Source organism: Pempheris klunzingeri, chromosome 10, assembly GCF_042242105.1.
Source record: "Pempheris klunzingeri isolate RE-2024b chromosome 10, fPemKlu1.hap1, whole genome shotgun sequence".
In the NCBI taxonomy this organism is placed as follows: domain Eukaryota; kingdom Metazoa; phylum Chordata; class Actinopteri; order Acropomatiformes; family Pempheridae; genus Pempheris; species Pempheris klunzingeri.
This window is the reverse complement of record NC_092021.1, coordinates 6551314-6572489: the sequence shown is the minus strand read 5'-3', so window position 1 is coordinate 6572489 and position 21176 is coordinate 6551314. Positions and strand designations below refer to the sequence as shown.

The 21176-nt window shown below is 40.0% G+C and overlaps 1 protein-coding gene across 1 annotated transcript in view; it reads right to left on the bottom strand.

Moving 5' to 3' along the window:
• LOC139208132 (inactive dipeptidyl peptidase 10-like) overlaps positions 1–21176 on the bottom strand; it is a 187365-nt gene that overhangs the window by 38483 nt on the left and 127706 nt on the right. Inside the window, exons 4-5 of the mRNA XM_070837711.1 lie at positions 4607–4701; positions 4407–4481 (exon numbers count right to left, since the gene is read on the bottom strand). Of these exons, the coding sequence (XP_070693812.1) occupies positions 4407–4481; positions 4607–4701 (170 nt within the window). The remainder of the gene's footprint in view (positions 1–4406; positions 4482–4606; positions 4702–21176) is intronic.

Here is a 21176-nt window from a genome sequence, read left to right as displayed (position 1 = left end):
ACCTCTACACTGTCAAGAACTCCAAAATCCTTCAGCTAGCTATCAATGTGGGAATTTAGGTAGTAATTATTAAATTAATTATAAAACATAATTCCAAATTGATAGTTTAGTACTTTTATGAGACTAAATCAATTAAAACGGCTGTCTTTTCGAGGTGGTGCCCCAATCGAGGTGGACTTTATTCAAAGTTCCATTCATTTTAATAATTATTAATTATCTTTGATAATTATTAATTATTTCTGATAGCCAAATTGAACATTACCACTTGTTAAAGCACAACAGATCCAAGATGATGATGGCTGTGTGTCTGACACGCGAACCATTATGAGCTAGTGACAAGTAAGTCATAGTAATTTCAACTTTTTTTCCAGAGTGAATTTTCTTTACACTACTGGAAGGACTGCCACTGTAGCTGTTCGTCAAGCACCATGATCAGGTCTAAATTTTAATCCGTCCTCTATTTTGTAGGCAAATACCCGCCAGCAGAGCTTTGTAAATTGTGAAATACAAAATTTTGTATGCCAAACTTGAACTTCCATCCATCCATCTTCTTTTCTGCTTATCCTTGGTTGCGTCACAGGCTAAGCAGGCACTCCAGACGTCCCTCTTCAGAGCAACACTACCCAGCTCCTTGTGGGGGATCCAGAGGCGTTCCCTGACCAGAAACCAGATACATAATCTCTCCTGCGCTTTATGGGTCGGATGTGCCCGGAAAACGTCCAAGGGGAGACACACGGGAGGCATCCGGACCAGATGTCTGAACCACCTCAACTTGCTCCTTTCTACATGAAGGAGCAGCAGCTCCCTCTGGATGTGTGAGCTTTACACCCTGTCCCTGAGGCTGAGCCCTGACACCCTGCAGGGTGTCTGAACATGTTAAACAATTTACCTGCTTGACGGTGCATGTTAATATTGTCCTGGTGAGCGTGCTCGCTAAGCCTCAGGTTTTTGCCTTCTGGTCTCAAATCAAGTTCTCAGGCAGGTCTCAGGACATCTAAAGTAAATCAAGTCCACTATTTGGATCCAAATCAATTTACAAGTACTCATTTTTGTGTCCCAAGTGCGGCTCGGATTCTCTGGTTCAAATCATAATTTCATTCTTACAGCTAAACTGATTTATCCTTAAAATACCTCCTCCTGCAAGTTAAATGGCAAATTACTATATCACAGGCCAGTGATTTAATTCTTTTTTCTTTTAAATTACCAGAGCTCACAAAAAAATAATCTTTAAAAACTATGTTAGAAATAGATCAATAGTACAGTTTCCCTCTTCAAAATAACCTTGTTCTAAAAATAAACTGGGCTTGTGACTAATGGCTGTATTCTTCCAAACTGTGAATCCAACCCCTCATACAAGATATGCAAATCAGTTCCGAATAATCGCCTTGTCACTAATCCTCATAGTTGATCCCTTCCAGAGTGGAGGGTCCAATTTACATATCTCATTTTATATCTACTCTTTTCTGATGGAAAACTGGTAATTATGGTTGAAGCTTGCCCCGCCGCTCTATTAATGAATGAATGTGACCTGCCAGTTGCACACTGGACACACTGGAATTTTAATCACCCCCCTGACCCAGGCCTTTGTCAAAATCAGCCACTAAAGGACTGTGGTGTGGATGTTTATTCAACCTGAAGTATTTCAGCATGGGTTTGTCTTGATAAAGCTGGGATATGATTTCCAGCCTAAAATACAAGATGTGAGCGATTGGAGGGATGGAATATCAGCTGGCCTGCTTTTCATCTCAAGATCTTATACTCGCTGTGAAGTCCTTTTCAGAACTGGACACAATGTAAATTCTTATGTTTTTTTTTAATGCTATGAAAGATATCACTTTTTATTATTTTAGATTCTTAGATAGTTTTAAAAAAAAGTCAATTCCTGCACGCACTCATTACCTCAAGGTTTTTTTTTTAATTAAAAAGAATCAATTATAATGCCTTTCTCAAGACATATTAATCATAACGTGATATAGCGCTAGTCATTTCAAAGGGAGACCCTGAGATTCAGGTCCTCCAGGTTCATGTGAGGTTTCCTGTGATACAAATCCAACTTACTGTCAAATCCCTACAGAGATTTTTTATAACTAGGAAGTTTTTTTCTATGAGAGTATATACATTGTTGCCCATAAAGTTGGAATAAAATGTTTTTTACCTCTTCTCATGAAATGATTGTGACAATGTGATTTATTCTTGATAAGTGTATATCTTCTCAACTTTATTGATCAAACTCTTCCAAACATATCATAGTGAAACTCAAACCACAATTAACCTTTGCAAACTGTGGATTCAGGCTTTAACAACATTGGGGGTATTGAACAATTATTCCAACTTTATGGGCAACGGTGTACTATGGTAACTATTTTACGTAGAGAAAGACTGCTTCAGCCTGCTACATTGAAGTGAATTAAAGTGTTGCTCAGACGTGGTTATATTGTCATGGGCTTGTGTAACATGCTAAATTACTACATCATTATTATTATCATCTTTAATAGCGTTAACACGATTTAGGAGAAACACACAAAAGCTAACGTCAGCTAGCTAAATAACACATTGGCCATTGTGTGTTTAAATAGTTACATAGGCCTACATGTGCGTTACATGTAAAGTAGCCGCCACCCTCTGCCAAGCGGCATTTCTGTTGTTAGTGTCGGTTAATTCAAACGTTAAGGTTGAATATCACAGGAAACTGGCTGGAGGCAATGCTGAAACAAAACCACATCATTGGTTGGTGCTTCAACTGTGTTAACAGTTAAGTTGGGTTTAGGCACTAAAACTGCTTGGTTAGGTTTATATTACTCACATGAGCTAAGTTTTACTTTCATTCTCACAGGAGACCTAAACTCCGGTCTAATGGGTCAAAGTCCATGTTTGAGCCATCCAACCACCCTTCCACTTTAATATGCGGACTTTAATTGCTGTTAATAGACTACACTGTCCTTCCGCACCTTATATGGACAGAGATGGTGTGCTATACGGAAGCTAAAGGGTGCCTTGAGCCAAAGGGGGTGACAAAGTGGAGGTATTTGACACCTTGGGAATGGTGCCAAAGTTAAGAGCACAGAACCAAACTCACTCTGGTTATCATACAAATATTCTCAGCATGTATAGAAATCCTGCTTCCTAAAAGCACACCAGACACTGGATTTATGCCAGATGTGCAAACACTCATAGTCAAAGACTGCAGTGTAAACGGGAAGGTAAACAGTTTCAATACATGATTTATTGAGTATTTATTTGCTTCGTCACATTGAGATTTCCCTCAGATCTCCTTTCTCTCTGAAACCTTATAAGCATAACAAGGTGACGCATTTACCATCGGAAGCAATTAGTTTGCCACCTTTTATCACTTCCTACCAATCCCACACTGAAACTCTAAACACACATCAAATTGATCAGAGCATTGATCGCTGAGTTTGATAAATGTTTGCACAAATTACTCAGCAGCCATAAACACACAGTAACAGCGTGAGCTGCCTTAACTGAAAACAAGTGTCCATGGTGTAAAGCTATCCATCAGCTTCCAGGGCTTTGCACCTTCTATTCTGACAGAGTCGCTTGGCCTAACAGCTTCTTGTGCACCCTGAGCTAACCGGGAGGCATCCTTGAGTTATTGAACATTTTCCGCCCATTTCTTTTGGGATTTGTGGAGTTTAAGGCACCAGAATGACTTGATGTGCTGATTTCCTCTTAAGCTGTCAGTCATTTGTTTACCCCCCCCTTATACAAGCGCATCTCACTGATGGCTTTGCTCAGCGCCTCATCTATTCAAAAGTAGGTCAACCTCTAACAGCTACATTAACATGCATGCGTACACACTTTGCTACTTGTCATTTAAATTACAAAGGTGACAATATAGAATATATAACAATTGAGCATTTACAGGATATAGTTTCATAATAATATAGTTGCAAGATGTCTGACGGAAGGATGGGGGTGGGGTGGGGGTTAGCAATAAGCAGTACAGACAGGGGCCACTCAGATGCTGCATCTAGAAATGCATGGAAAACACCAGCCGTGCCACTTCCAACCTTTTATCCAGAGTACTTGGAATGTTACGCCACTGTTGTTCCTGCTGTTCCTAAGCAACCAAATATTGGGCATTGTGCACATTTACATTGTGCTATTGCTGCTTTTACTCAAGAAAAGGATCCAACCCCTTTTTTTTCCCACCACTGGCAAACCGAATGCTCCACCTTTAAGCCCTTTGTGCACAAATGCTAGCCGTGAGCTTACACTACAATAGTCCATAACAACTGCGTAAGGACACTGTATGTGCACTCCTTTATGTTCCAATTATATGCAGGAGTGAGAGGAGAGTCTCAGTATGACACAGATGTGAAAAACATTATCATTATCTCACCGCAAAAACATTCATGGCACTGATGTTATTAAAAAAAACCTACCTGTTTCACATCATAAGCGAAGAGCACATATTTCAGATCAGGGGAGACAGAATACTTGGCCACGTTGAAATTTATCTATAGAAATTAGAGAGACAGCAAGAAGTAAATACTATTTGCAATGACAATCATCATGGTAGCATTCATATCATCATGAATAAGAAACAGATCTCCTACACAGTATGGAAGACGTATCTACTTACAAATGTTGTGTTTGTCAGGACAATCTCCGTTTCGTTTGTGAGGATGTTGAACTTGATGACGTGGCCATCACTGTTTCTGTAGATGACTTCAGAATCTGCGCACAAAAACAAAAAAGGAACAAAGACGAGACCATCTGGATGAAAGGAATCAGACTTCTGAAAGCTGTCCCGAAGAAAACACTGCAGAGAAAAAAAAAGACCTCAAAGCAAAAACAGGCTGAGGCCACCATCCCGGCTCGATTTAGAATTACAACAATGCCGTTAAAAACAAATACTTTCTAAGGCTCTCTGTTCCTTCAGATCACATAACGGTAACAATGCAGCAGACAGCGAATCGGGCTCAAGCTTGTGTGACTATCAAGTAATGTGATTAGCTGTGAGAATCAAGAGTGAGATTTCAGTGGCAGACAAACACAAAGGGAAGGCCTATATTTTTCACCTTCAAGGTAACACAGAATGTTCCTGTATTGATGGGTGGCACTGCCAGGAAAACATCTCCCGTCCCAAGCTGGATTCCTTGGACATGACAGGGATGTTTGTTTTGTGCCAGAGCCAAGCATTCAGAAACGTAGCCCACCTCAAATGTCATGGTACGGGGGATCGTCACAAATGATAACACCTTTGTGTCAGCACAATAGCATGCACAAATATGACTGATCTTGAAAGCATGCGTGCTGATGTAAACACACACACACACGCATACACACAAGCAGACATAGGTTAAATAACAGCAACTGCTGAGCTATGGCCTTCTTAACTTGCTGACTGGAAACAGATGGAAATAATATTTCTCTCTTTTGTTCATGCAAATGACGATTGAATTATTAATCTTTAAAATAGTCTGGCCATGGAAAGTGGACACAATATCGTTACAGCAAGGCAATTAATCATAAACCTCTCCGGCACAGCAGGTCCAGTGTTTAACACATCTCTTTATTTCCGTTTTACCTGTTAAGCATTATTCATCAGGCTGTCAAATGTCCATGTGTGTATGAAAGCACTTTTCCTTTAAGGCTTCTTTTCAGAGTGTTCTAGGTGAGTATAATATGTATAATTTTTTTTGACAAGAAAGGATCGTGGTCAGGATGAAGCCGGGACAAATGTGGGCACGCCGCCACCAAGTTTGTTTTGAGTGTGGCACCTTCTTCCCTCATTCTGGTGTGCAAAGCTGTACTGGGTTACTGGGTTACTACAGCATGTAGTCAGACAGGCTGTAGTAACTAACCCACTCTAACTAACCAACTACGGTGCAGGGTGCCCTTTGGTTTAGGACTAGAAGATAGCAGATCAGTAGAAGATGACCATGAACTACGAAATCTCTTGCTCACATCCAATCAGGGACCTTTTGTTGTGTCTCTCCTCCTCCTACCCTCTCTCCTATTTTTTTGTTGTTGTCATTTTTCTATTATCTCTATCTAATACAGAAAAATGCCCCAAAATGAAAAACTATATTTGGTGAGAACAGCAGTCCTAGTGAGTGTTTTTTTTTTTTACCCATTGGGAGCAGCAATGAGCCCATTGCATGGTAACATTCAAACATTAACCATGTTTCAGTTTTACAAGAGAACAGAGTTCAAGAAAAAAGGACTGATTGGTTGGTTACATGTCAGATGAAGACACAACCACTTCCCAGAGCCACTTCCTGGGGGTGGGGCATTCAGGACCGTCTCCCAGGCAGTGGTGGATGAAAGAGCCCCTAACAGCACTGCAGCAATCTGCAAATGTTTGCATGCTAGCGTTCTACAATTAATCAAATAATCAAATTTAAATAAGATGATGAAGCAAAATAATGCAAAAGAAAAAAAAAAATCAAATGATTCCTCACATTTCTAGCCCACAGTGTTATGAGTTTGTGGTTGGCTGTATCAGCCGCATCTTTGTTAAGTTTTGATCTAAGCTTAATCCCGCCACACATGATTGTTCCCTTCTGACCTTGTCTGCCCGTCACAGTAATAGATATCATCACATCAGACAGGCAGTGTGTATAATTCTATTGTTGAGGGACCACAGGCAGGATTGTTCTGAATGAGGATTCTCAAAGACCGTGTAAAATGAAAATTACTTGACACATTCATCTTAATAACAGCCCTTGAATTTAGCTCTTCTGGGCCCTTCAAAAGCACGTGTGCTCTGCCACCGTGTGCTCTAGCATTTCTGCGGTTTTATAGTTCAACAGCGACGCTAACATCAAGGATGTGACCATTTGTAGTTAATTATTCTGAATAATGATGAGCTATGATCGGTCTGGATTTGGCCAAAAAGGCTTTTTTTGTTTTAGGGAGCCGTTGATTCATCTCAGAAGTTACAAGGATCCTGCTAAGAGAGCGAATCCCACAAAATAACGATATAAAATAACACTTAATTGTAGTAAAAGTGGACAATAGCAAAATCTCAGCACATAAGCAGTACTGTAACTATTTGAAGGTGGACCAACAACAACAAATGGTGTTGGCACAAACCTATCAGCAGAGTAAAAGTAACACTATGCCTAAGCTAATGGAATGGCTTAGTATTTGTCTTCATTAAAATATTGTGCAAATGTTTTTTGTGAATTTATAGAAATTAAATTTGTTTAGTGAGTTGGTGTGCGTCTAAACCTGTAGCCTCATTGATGGCGGCTGTAGATGGTTCATACTGCCTCTGTTCTTTCTATTTCCACATGTTATAAATAAAAGAGAAATACTTTTTGAGTATTATGAATAAAGATAGCATTGCAGGTGCTATTTGCACCCTGGTGTAAATAGCCAACAATGGCAAACAAAGGTTTTAGTATTGAGATTCTTTTTTTTTTTTTTCAATTTCACATAATTTAAGTAATAAGGATGTAAGAAATATACCACAAAGATTCTATTTTTCAAAAAAGCTGTATTGTAAAAATATTTTTCATCACATGCCTAGTTTTGGAGCCCTGAATCTAACCAAGTAGTTTTGTTGCCTAAACCAAAACTGGAGATAATACACCAATAGGTCTAATAATAAAAGGTCAATGTTGAGGCACTGTATGGTTTCACACCAGTCTCTTGGGTGAGAGCACTAGTAGCTCCAAGACATCAAGGAATTCCTCTGCTGCTTTCCATCGGAGAGAGCATTTCATTCATTTTATGAGCGACTTTGTTCCCTATGATCCTTGTATCCAGTTGTGGTGATAGAAAGAGGAGTAGGAGGAATTGTGGCTACATAGAACCCAACACCTGTTCTTTTTTATTTCTCATGTTTGGGCTTTCAGATAGTGAGTGAAAGCATTCACAATTACAAGAGTGTGACAGTGTTTGTCTGGCTGGCACTGTAAACAAGTATTTGAGTGTGTGTGTGTGTGTGTGTGTGTGTGTGTGTGTGTGGGTCATGTCTGGTTCTCTGAGGTTATCCACTGCCACTGGGAGTCATATAGTAATGAATAGCTTACAAGTGAGCACAGCTGTCTCTACTAAACTCCTCTGGCTAATCCCAAACAACTGCCGGTGCTGCACTTGATTGGAACTCTGTGCCCCGAGGAATATGTTTCCCCTGCTTCCACAAAGTTTCTTTTGCTGTTATTGAATGTGGCGGCCACATAAAGAAGTGGTAAACAATTGAAATGAAGAAACTAAATCTTGATTCATGTACGATAGGAGACCAAGGAGAACAATATAATCCTTTAAGAGCATTGCACTGTGGTCTTAATGGACTATACTGATTGTTCTGGATGGCCTGATGTCAGCTCTAAATAGTGTAAAACAATTGCCTCATGTGCTATGTTGCAATTGCATGAAACAGCCCACTTATAACAGCAACGCCAGACTAGACTATCCCTCCAAAATATGTCTCAGATTAGATTACTTCCATCAAAAATATCATTTTTCATTTGATATCCAGCGGTGCTACACCTCCAGTAAGTGCTTGCCTATGAGAGAGAAAATGAATATTTAGAGCTGATGAAAAGGAACTCATTTCTGCGATCTTTAAAACATTACCATAGGTCTCTGCACTGCTCTGCACTTGTCTCCTTAAATAATGAAATGTTCGTAGCAGAAAAAGAACAAGCTAAGACTCTAATGTATAAGTAATGTCCTACGTCTGTAACCTGATGAATTATGAAATGCCTCAGCTTTTTTTCTACCATGCTTAAGCAACTAAGGCTGGACTTGTGTGGATTGAGTATTGGTCACTGCACACGCACATACTACTACTGCAGCTTTTGTCTGCTATCTTAAGGCAAATAAATACGATATTTTCCTGATGCTAGAGCCACAACAGCTCAATTTGAGATAATACCATTACAATCTGTCATTATGTTATCTTCAAGCCAGACAAATGATGACCATGTAATTTTGTAAATGTTGTTAATACATGATCAGTGTTTGTGGTAGTGTCTGGCTCAATGAAATCATCAGTGTTGGATTGAAAAGAACAATAAGTCCTGGAAGGGACAGTGGTCTCCTTGTATGAGAGGTACACTATTGGCTAGTTAGCTTATGTACAGTTGGTACCTTGGCTGTGAATACACATAAACTGTCCAGCCTCAAATTAGCCAATTGATGCAAATCAAAACCTCCCTTCACTTTCTGTCTAAGCACACGCTTTCAGTGAAGCACTAGTGAGCTGCAGGAACACATTAGCCGCTCATAACATCTATAGAAGACGCAGCCCCCCCCAACCCCTCACCACATATAGCACAATGACAGCATTGCGTTCGTTCAAAATCATTCACATGACCCAACAGCCACAGTTATGCCACAGTTATAATGAAAAAAAATCTCATATCCACAGAAAGGGTTGCTAACCTTTCAGCATAAAAGCTCACAACACATCGCCACGATACCAAAACGCGAGAAAAACGTTTTCCTTAAATAACGAAAAGACCATTTCACACAGATTGTCAACTCTAAATACTAATAATCCTTGGAAATGCTCTGTCAGGTGAATATTTATTCCCATACAACTGGTATACAGCATACACAGGACTCCTTGAAGGAATAAATTAGGCCTGGGTAATGATATCTCTCTTCCAGTGTTTGTACTCAGTGAGCCAGGAGACACATTGTAATTTTCCTTTGAAAATGCCAGATTTATTTGGGTTTTAACCGTCCAGCTCCAGAGTCTGCTGCCCACATAACTGTCAGGAAATAAAAGATTCATTCTGCCCACTGACTGGAGGCAGCAATAAGGAAAACAGCATTCAGTACTAACTATAGCAGCCGGTAATAATGTGTCACATTTCTGAATCGTGTGCCTATTTTTGATCACTTGAGGAAATGATAATGGTGCAGTAGATGCCAAATAGACTGTTACATGTGACTCCTTTATACTGTTTGAAAATATCTTTTTCATATAATATCTTTTTCGTATTTACAGTATCAGAACTCTTTCCAAATCTAAGATACTTAAGGCCAAAATTGTATGTGGAAACCCCAGTCCACATACCTTTGTGCACTTTTGGTTTGGGGCTCTTTCTCCTGGTTTCCAATTAAGTGAAATCAGATTCTTTTTTGGACACTAATGTAATTCCAAATTCTGGCAGCACAAAGAGACCTTTTTTCCTTTTCACTTTGCACAAAGACAGGTCCATACAGAATTTTTTTCTCCTGTTGGGTGTGGGATGCACGACTCACCTGCAAACACCCCTGACCTCAACCTCGAACGTCAGGTCTTAAGACAGATCTTATAGCCCAACATTGTGGCTGAAACACCCTTATTAACTGACAAGGACAGAGCTATTGGACTATTCTGCTAAAGCTTATATTACATTAAAATGCTGATGTATGTGTGTGTGTGTGTGTGTGCGTGAGGTTAGGGAAAGACTGTAATTAATTGTCATTCAGCAATAGCAACACTGGCTGCAGTCTCATAAGTACTGCAGGGCGGGGAGGGGGGTTAGACACAGAGAAATTTTAGCCTAACTGAAAGCCCCTTCCATTTGCAGATGAGGATGCACAGCCAATGGAGTGCAGAGTCGGAGGCCCAAGTGGGAACTCTGGGCAAAATGTAATATGCATAGCACACACTTAATTATTTAGCAAAGGTTGCGTAATGCTTGAATGCTGTGTCTGCAGTCCCTAAGGTTCCACCAAATGTCACAGCTGGTCAAGCTCAAAGCCAAATTGTTAAAGATAGAACACGAGTGCTCGGTTCTGCAGATGCTGACAGTAAATACAGCAGCGCGTGCTCGAGGACTCAGTGCCAGTCACTGCAAGTGCTAAAGTGTTTCAATAAAGATGGCATCTGTGGTTGGGTCACTTTAGTTTTTTTGTTGTTGTACAAATCAGAATCACTTTCATCAGTAGTTGCAGCACAGGCACGGGAATGGATATATTAACTGTCCTCTCTTGGGTATATGCTGTACTACGGTACAACTAAACATTGAACTGTCAGTACAATGAGACATTGAACTATAACTTATCAAGAAATTCTTAATATCTTAACTCATAAAATGCTCACATACGCATAAGAGCTCCATCATAACTATAATTAGTAAAGCCATAGATTTATTCGGGATTAGAGCACCATTGATCAAGTAAATGGAAAAATACAATGGAGTCTGATCACATCGCTCGGCAGCAGTATGGTTTAGGATGTTGAGGGTTTCTACTAACACTGGTGGAATAAATGAACCCCGCGGGGGAAAGACTCAAACGCAAAAGAAGATTAATGACACAAAAGCTCATTTAGAGTTGCATGACAACAACATTATAAGTACAACCACTTAGCGCAATGGCTGTTAATGAGTGCCAATGAGTGGCAAACACGCTCACACATGGGGTGGAGTGCTGTCGAGGCTGTGAGAGCATCCAAATGGGGCACGAGTCAACCGTGGCCTTTCCTCTGGATGTTTCTATGGACATTAGTCTCCGCACTGGCATAGCTGTGAAGAGCCTAATCACACTTCAAACTAGTTTTGACTTCAGTAAGGCAAAGTTTTCTACTATCGTACAATATCTCCACTGATGGAAGCTCAATAGAAACAATTATGGCCTTCTTTAATGTATACTTTAGTTTTTTAATGTGTAGGCTGAGGGAGAAAGTGAATTAATAATGTAGGACTTTTCTATTTGTACATTTTTTTAAAAATGTAATGTGTAGTCAGGCGAGCATTTTAGTGACGAATAGCCCATTTCTATCACAGGAACTTATGAAGGAACGCTGGGACCTTTTTAGGAACTCAGGAAACGCAACCTGCATTTCCACAGCAGGAAATAATGTCTAAATTTAGTTCCTATGCCAAACTTAGCTCCAACTCAAAACGTCCCTTCTCTGGAATGATATTTTCAAAATGCCTACAAACTGCCATGGTGGATTTCGCAGCCAGTCACTGGTCAAACACAAACCTCACTTGAAACAACATGTATTCAAACACAGGAAGCAAGCACTGGGTGCCACTAGATTCAATATTAGTATTTTATGAATTATCATGCCTTTTTTTCTATTAGGTTAAATGCATAATAGTAAAAGCAATACAGAAACAAATGACTGTAAGGCATCAACAGATCTTGAGTTTGAAAGCTCAGTCTTGACTGCTTGGAAACAGCAGTCGCCAAAACAGTCTGACCACAAGGTCCACCCAGTATCTGTTCGGCAGCTTTGAGTCATATTATCGTGAGTGTGATATGATCAAAAGCTCTGGATTAACTGCTGCATGGTGAGATTGTTTTGCCAACTGCTGTTTCCAAGGTCAAGAGTGAACTTTTAATGTCAGTTTTTTTAAGCAAACACGAAGAAGTCATTTAAGTGACTGGATACAACAATTTCAAGAAAACTGGGAAAACTCAAAGAAGGATCGTGTCACGCAGTCAAAAGCTCCAGAACATCGACTGGATACACATCCACATCAGAGTTGCCCATCAGGTAATTACATCAAAGAGCAAAGAGCTGTGTTGTTGTTCCATTGTGTGTGTCAGACAGCAAGATTAATCCGTTATATGACTTATTAGCCTAATCCTCAGGAATCTTCAGATGCAGTGGGAACGTAAACAGGAGTGTGTCAAAGAGACTGTCTGGTAGGTTAGTTGACGACTTCCTTTTTCTTCTTATCCAAAAGGGAGATTCTCTCTTGCGTCCTCTGCAAGTACAGAGGTTACATTTACAAGTTCATGTCTCCAAAGTATTTTTTGATTGATTCATCTACAGTATAAAGTCTGCGGTGCGACATAACGCTGCCACCACTTTGAATTTGTACTCCTTTTTGTGCCCTGCATCAGCTGAAAGCACAAAGCTCCTGTTGTTCTGAATGTAGCAGTGCATTGTGATTGACAAAATAAGAGCAGACAAGTCCCTTAAATTAGAGCACAGAGCTGCAATCCCTTCAGCCTCCGACTCGATTTTTTGTTCCACCAGAGAAATAAACGAGTAACATTTTCTGATTAGATTAGAAGATTAAGAGATAGATTAGTGCAACACCTCCTCTGCAACACGGATCTTTTAGACATCATCAATAAGGAGATTTAATTAATTACCGAGCCGTATTTAACAAGCCATTCTGAATCATTCTAATTGACTTGTTGGGGTGGCGTACACTGTCCAAGGGCCATGTGCCAATGGGTGTGAATTTTTCAGCATAAGCACACAGTGCTGCTTCAGTGATACCAGTGACTGTGAAATGTTCAAAACAAACAGGGAAATTAGAACGGCACTCTTGCCCTCCACTGTTTTGCATGCAGGAAAGTATTAGCCTTGTCCATCACAGCTTATGCTTATTTCATCTCCACCCACGCAACATGCTAATGATGACATGCTCCACTTTCATCAGACCTGCAGATCATTTATAGGTGAAAGGAGGAGAACTGTTGGTTCCTAGGCTCTTCTAGCCTCCTCTGGCCTTTTCCAGTCTCCTCTGGCCTCTTCTATTTTTGCCAAGTCGCAACCACGGTGACCTGTCAATCAGGACTGAGGTGCAGCAATGCATGTCCATGGCTCTCTTAAAATGATGACCCTTTAAAAGTGTTTTTTTCAGTTCCTGAACGATTTCTTTCTTGTCATATGTACAGATAAAAAACAAGTTTCACCACACAATGAAAGTATTGCTTTGCCCTTTCGCCTTCAATGCCGCTTCAGACAGATAGATAGATAGATAGATAGATAGATAGATAGATAGATAGATAGATAGATAGATAGATAGATAGATAGATAGATAGATAGATAGATAGATAGATAGATAGATAGATAGATAGATAGATTCAAATAATAACTGCGCACCAAATTAGCATACCAATTAACACCACTATTTACATGAAGTAAAGATGCACCTTGCTAACCAAGGTAGCATTAGCTGATAGCTACTTCTCCCAGCTCCATCCTCTCGTCCAAATATGGCCACTTCTGGATCCAACAAACCAAGATAGCTAAATGTCAAAGTGGATGCTTCAGATACATAGTCCACAAACCAATGGGTGACATTTCGGTGGCTAAGTCCGCTTCTTATACGCAGTGGACTTGCAAGCTAAGCTGGGAATTACTTTCCACACAAACGATACTGCTTCAGGCACATATGCAATAGAACATCAAATTATTCTGTGAGTGTCTGTGAGAGAGGGAATCTGGAGTATCTGCAAAGTTGTTTTTCATCATAAAAAGTTCTCCTTTGGCTATGCCTGTCCTCCGGATCACATTGTTCTCCTCTTGCCTCAGTGTCACCATCATCTAAAACCATGTCAGCAACAAAAGCAGGTGAACACACAAGCTTCTCTTGAGAATAATGTCAGTAAACTGTTCCCAGCCCTTCCCTTAAAGCAAGGGCTTTACTTTAGGGAAGCAGCAGTCCTCTTCAAAGGTGCCTTCCCAGCCTGCACCTGGATGCTGCATTGTTCTGTGCAGTCAGCAGTTATGCCTGTAACCTGCACTTCCCCTGTGGCTCTAACAGGAACATTTCCATTATCCCAAGGTCTTTCATCACTAGGTCACCTCACTGGATCACCAAATACAGTAACATCATGTGAACAGCACAGCATTTCAGCGTAATGAAATGAAAAAAACTACACTGAAACAAATGTAACAAATGTGACCCAACACTGAGGTGATGATTCACACACTTTCTAGTTAAATCACTGTAATTGCCTTCATATTACAGAAAATCACTGTTTAAAGTCAAGGCAAATCATTTTAGCTGGGCTGGGAAAACAAGTGATTTAAAATGTAATTCATGTGTTTAAGTTGTTGTGGGGTGCATGTGTTGTGCATATAAAGGTGCAGCATTACTTTTTGACATTGCCAAAATTTTTCTTTGCAGGCTCCAATGTGCTGATGAAAAGCTATACGAGGATCAGTGTTCTCACTGATGTTCTCACCGGCTTTTTTTTTTTTTTTTTTTTAATACAAATGAACCGAGAGGAGTAGATATGAATTAACACAGACTGACAGGGAACTCATTCACTGGACGGTTTTGGCGATTGTTATCCTGCATCATCAAGGACCTACGTGAGCAAATTGAGATGGTGACGGACAGCAGATCATGCATATTTATGCTCTCTGGTGTCACAGAGAGCTCACAAAGAAATAATTGATTATACTTTAAACATGATTAATGTTATCAGACTGCAAATGGATAATGTAATGAAAAATGACAGGATAAAAAAAAAGTAAGCTTATATGTTAATCACTATAAAGTCACTGCATTTCACACTAAAGTACATAAAGTAGGATACAAGCACAGCATACACACAGTTTTAACTGCTTTTTCGTCTGATTGGACAGTACGTATCTTGTTATTACAGGCCCGACTATAAGAGCTCTTCCTTAACAGTTCAAAATTAGCAGATGGATTTCATGGTACTTCAGCTTTTGAAATCGTGCTTAAATCATCAATCTGCTATCAACAAACACTGTTGATTCTTTTGCTTTCACACCACAAACAAACCGGAACCAGGACTGGAAGAGGACATTTGGAATTGGAAGAGACCCTCATTTTCAGTCTCTCAGCTAAATTCCATCGCAGCCAGAACATGACAACCAAAGATGGTCGCTGCCACTTTGATGCTTCTATTTTCACCAGAAGTGCCGTGGCGTGTTTGTTAGAGTCAATCCAGAAACTGCTTTCCACTCAAAATATGTGCCTGGTCTATTTTTGATAGAAACTGTGGACTGGCCACATCAAGCAGCAAAGAAAGGATGAGCAGGGCAGGAAGTCAAACATGGAAACATAGAGAATCCGATCGATTTTCAAAATAAAACACCCTGTGCAGACTCTCGATCGTATGTCCCATCACTACATTAATCATTATTTATTTTATTTATTATTTTTCATAATCGGTGACACAAGGCCAGCTATCAGTCAGAGGGTTTATATTGGTATACGAGAGGTTTATCTTAGAAGTGGAAAAACACTATCACTTTAACATACTGTTTGTAGGCCACAGCACATCAAAGTAAGAAACATCCACAATAAAGACACTTAAACCAAACAGAATAAGAAATGTAGCCTGCTTGCTCATGTTAGAAGCACGAAAGTCAATAAGTCAGCAAGGTGAAATACTTCGCTTCTGAAATGCTCCCAGTGGGATATGAAGCTGTGCGGAGGACATAACAAAAACAGCCATAATCCAACGCAGATGTGCACGGTGGAATTTCCCAGTCAATCTGGGTGGTTGATCCGCACCAGGTTTCGATTTTTTAGCTTTCCAAAACTGCACTGACCTGAAGCGAACGCTCCAGAGCTTGTTTTCACTGAACCAAACAGGTTAAGTCATGGACTTGCACTATAGTCAATGAATGCATCATGAGCATAACCGATCTCAAATAAGCTCATTGTAAATGCACCTGAAATATAATGTACACATTCCTTTGCATTCTAGCCGGATGTTTACGGTGTAAATGTGTCCAACTTTACAAGACACACACATAAGCTTTACTCTATGTGTGGCTGTGGCTCAGAGGTAGAGCAGGTCGTCCATCAATCACAAGTCTCTAGTCTCTCCCCCAGTCCACTTTTCAAAGCGTCCTTGGGCAAGACACTGAACTCCAACTTGCTCCCGAAGCTGTGCCTTGGAGTGTGAATGTGCATGGAGGAATAGTGTCCACCTACTTAGATTCCCCCTGTATGTTGATGTGCGGAAGGGTGAATGTGAATGTGATTTAAAAGCGCTTTGAGTGGTTGAAAACAAAGACAAAAGCACCGTACAAGTACAGTCCACTTACCTTTCCTCCCACCTGTAATTACATCGCTCAGCGACCTGTGGAAACCACTGCCACCGTCCTGTCTGTGATCACAGCAGTTGGATTTAGACTGAAATCATCAAACATTGTGGCTGTGTGTAAATGAAAGGGTCTTAAATCTCAATTGGATTTTACCCGGATATGAGACACTTAATTACGAATATAAATGATGGCCTTAGATTGATGGCCAGTCTGCTAAGTGACTCCACGCTGACCAGTCACACACATGCTGTCACTAGCAGTCTGACTGCATGTGCTCTTACTAACTGTGCGACAACACTGGCATTGTGGAAACAGGCAACGTGTTGTAGAACATGAGGCAGAACACAATTTCACCAGTAACAATACAGGAACACATAAAATGAGATTTATGTCTATTAAAGATGTTTGTGTCCGTCTTTGAGGTCGATGAGACACACATCTCGATTCATTGCCAACGATCGAATACGTTAAAAGCAGTGCGATGCGATACAATCCACACCTATTGTGCTGCAGAGCGATTCGACACGATTTGATTCGACACGATGCAATCTGACAAGATAGAATGCGTTTCTAACCCTTATTCAAAAGAATGCAACGCTAAGCTAATTCAATATGGCACTGAGAGTTTGATTTTATTTCTGTGGTTCTTCTTAAGCAAACAGCAAGTCATAAATCAACTAAAAAAGGCGACGTGTTTACTTCACATATTTATTTCTCTAGTACAGTAACACAGTTGGTGTCTCATTCACGCTGTTTCTTTTTGACCTTTTTAAAAACACACGTGGCTCTTTCACGAACATGCCCTTTCACAAGTCCTTTGTAGTGCAAAAAAAAGGAAGTTAACTGAAATTAAAAAAAATAAAGTGAACTAATATTGAAAGTTTCCTGATGAGCTGGTTGACACAAATGCACGATATGATTTTAATCACTAATCACCTTATGTAGAAAACATTTGTGCACGTTAAAACATAATCATTTACAGCCGAGGCCTCAACCTTTAATTGACAGATTTTGTGCCAGAGAAATAAAGCTGAGAGTGAAATGTGGTCTTCCCTACATTCAGTACGATATAGAGATAACCGAAAAAGGGATTTATACATCTTTTATGAATCATATGAAATTAATCTGCAGATACACCGGTTCAGAACCAGACCAAACTTTTCTATGGATGCCAGTTTTTAAGCAACAAAAAAACCAACAGACACACACAAGCACACACACACACACACACACACACAACCAAACGCATAACCCCCTCCAGAGTTACGCCTGGCAGAGATAATGAATCGGATTTTACCGATGCAGAGATGTTTTCAGTCGGGACAATCACTTCATGAACTTTCATTGGAATCAGTGAATCTTAACATCCCTAACGTCAGTCTGCTGCCACGGTGCGTGCTCAGTTTCTCCTCATACAAAAATATTCAATGTAAAAACAAGAATTTTTTTTCCCCCCCTTGGCCACACCTGCCAATTTAATTCAAATCAAATACAGAATAACACGTTGGTGAAATTCTGCAGTTAAAAATTTTATTCTGCAAAAAATATTGGAGACTGTCGAATCTTTACTGTTTTGTTTTGAGTTTGTATGTAGTTAACGTGGCATTTGTTTCATTATCCATATACCCGGTAATCCCTCTTAAAATCAAAAGATCAAAATAATTGTCACTGAGCTGTACTAGGAGTAAGAAAAGTACTTAAACCTCTTTTGCACATGGCTTTATGTAACTTAAATTGTACCCAAGGAATGATGAATGTGACAGCCACTTCCTGGAGACGGACAGGTGGCACTGGCATGCTTCACTGACTCACTTTAATTGGTATCTTCTGTATTTTGTAGTAAATGAGGAGTTAGAGCGTTCTCTCTCTCACCTATGTCTTGTATATTCTGAGGGAATGCGTTTCCTGAAAAATGGACCTGAGTTACTGAAGCTCATTGACTCCTCATATTCATTTCTCTTCATTGATTCATCTACAAGTAAGCCTGATATGATCCACATCTAATTTGCATTGCAAACAAGTTCCATTTGCATGGTGTGCATTATTCAATGTGTTAACCATACGCTCATTAGAAAAACAAACATGTCTAGAAGGGAAGGAGACTTTTTTTTTTTAATCATTTAATCATTACTAATATAAGATACATGCTATTTTGCAGCCTACAATTCCAGTTAAACCTATAGCACCACGAACCACTTGAATACTAAACACAAATGTTGCTGCTAAATATGAAAGAACATGTCAGCCAGTGCAATGCTGTGGCTCACTGATGGAACCCTATGCCACAGAGGAATTAGATATATCAGGCTTTAGATATATGCAAAATACTTGTTGGTATGATCGATTGATTTATGAATTGATGTCTTTCTAAGGAGATGTCTTGGCAGTGAGAAAATACTGAAAATCCCCAGATGCTTTAAAGGTATTTGCTTTGTCAGTCAACTGAAACATCTTAAAATGCATTGCATCAGTCAGGTAATGATGTCGGAGGATGTGAGAAGATTGGGGAACGGAATACTATACTGCCTGCTTTGTCCCAAGAAGTCTATATTTAAACCCGCCATGTTTAATTCATCGTCAACCGTCGTCCTTTCACACTGGCCCTGTATCTGAGACGGAACATCAAATGTACTGAGGACTTAATGAAGTGAAATGTCACAGCCCTATGGCGGGGTTGTGCAGGTTATAGTTGGGATATGAATGCCACTCCATAATGCATTGGCCCTTATGACCCTAGGGGACTGTGGCACCAAGGTGTGTGTGAATAAAAAGGATGTCCACTAGAATCACACTGCAACGACAGACAGCAGCTTCGCCACGAAGACCAAACTAAGTGGTTAAATGTCCCGTTCAATGACACTTTTCTACAACTTTAAGTGTTTTTTGAGCTTGCTTGAATCACAGGAATTATTTTTGAAAGACAAAGTTCTTAACTTCCTGCTAGTTTCTCCTCTTTTCCTCCCTTTGCATGAAGGATTTGCCGCGGTTCAATTCTGCAACGTATGAATAGATTTGAAAATTGCCTGAGCTAGAAAATAAATCAAATTGAACATGAAACCTTAATTGGGTTTTGCCAAAGCTCTTTTGTCTTGTTCCTCTGCCCATTTTTAATACTATTTATGCTTAGCATTTTTTTTTTTTCGACAATATTGTTTCATTTGATCTGCATTCTGTAATCCTTGGCGCCAGAGTTGGCCATTTCAGCCCTCAAATTATGCTTGTCTGGCTGTACAAAGATACTCCAGTTTCTTTTTTGTTGTGTTTCCGACAAAGTAGCTGCTCACTGACTGTTTGCTGCCCCCCCCCCCCCCCCCCCCACCCCCGGGAGTTCTCGCACATGTAGCATTAAACCACAATGAGATTAGTAACCATGTGTGCTGCCACATGTGTCAGAACAGAAATCTTATGATTCTAACTTTAATTGTAGTAGCCAAACCAACATATTGTAAAATAGCACAACATTTAAAAATGTGTTGAACATAAAAAAGCTCATCGCTGAACATAATCTGAGGTTTTGCATTGCTGGCTGATATCTTTGTCTGGCAACAGGGTCGGTCTGAACCTTCAATAAATTCTTGACGGTCTCAGGAGTTTCGTTATGCAGGCAAAGGGATGATAATTTGGTGAGTGAGTAGGCATAAGTACTTATATAGTCAAATATGGAATAAAAAATCTTTATATTTGTGACCTTGCAGTCAATGCAGAATGCAATAGGGCAGAAAGAAATAAAAAAGCACATTTACAGACATCTTACGTTTGAATGAAGCACATAGCCAGGTACGAGTTCAAGTGTGGATTGCAAGGTTGAGAGCTTGTCAGTGCGATGGCGGCTATTAAGGGCTGTTCCAGCCTCAGGTTGACACGCAGCCTGCTGTATGGCCGGTGAGTCAAACAGCACCTGTTAGTGGAAGCGGCAGCTCTGAGGTTTGTTCTGACACCTTGTCGAGGTTTAAAGGACAATTCTGGTGTAATTCAACTTGGGTCTTCTCTTAGTCGTTCTATCATTGTGATAACACTGTGCTCGCCCGGTCAGTTGCTGAGATCTGGTAACTTGATGTCAACTCCATAACAAAATCAGACGATCAGACGTATTGTAAACAAGCCAGCAGTGCAGCCAGATTACCTACACCATTTTATTTTGAGGTGAAACAGAAGCTGTGGGTTCCTGAAATGCACAGGTGCATGAAAGTTAGAAATTCCACTCAATATACGACAGAAAAGAGCAGTGAATCCAGGCAGTTTTGCTTGATAAATAATTAGTCAGTTACCAAGACTGATGATCACCTACATGACAGTTGAATACTACTTCTATGCAATTACTAATTTCAGCTCCATATTATATTACATTGCTGTATAATAGACGGTGCTATACTGTATAGCAAAGAATGCAAATTACTCTACTGCCATTGCAGAGTTGTCATTTTGTTTGGTAGTCATACCATACGTAGCATATCCCACTGTATAACCTATG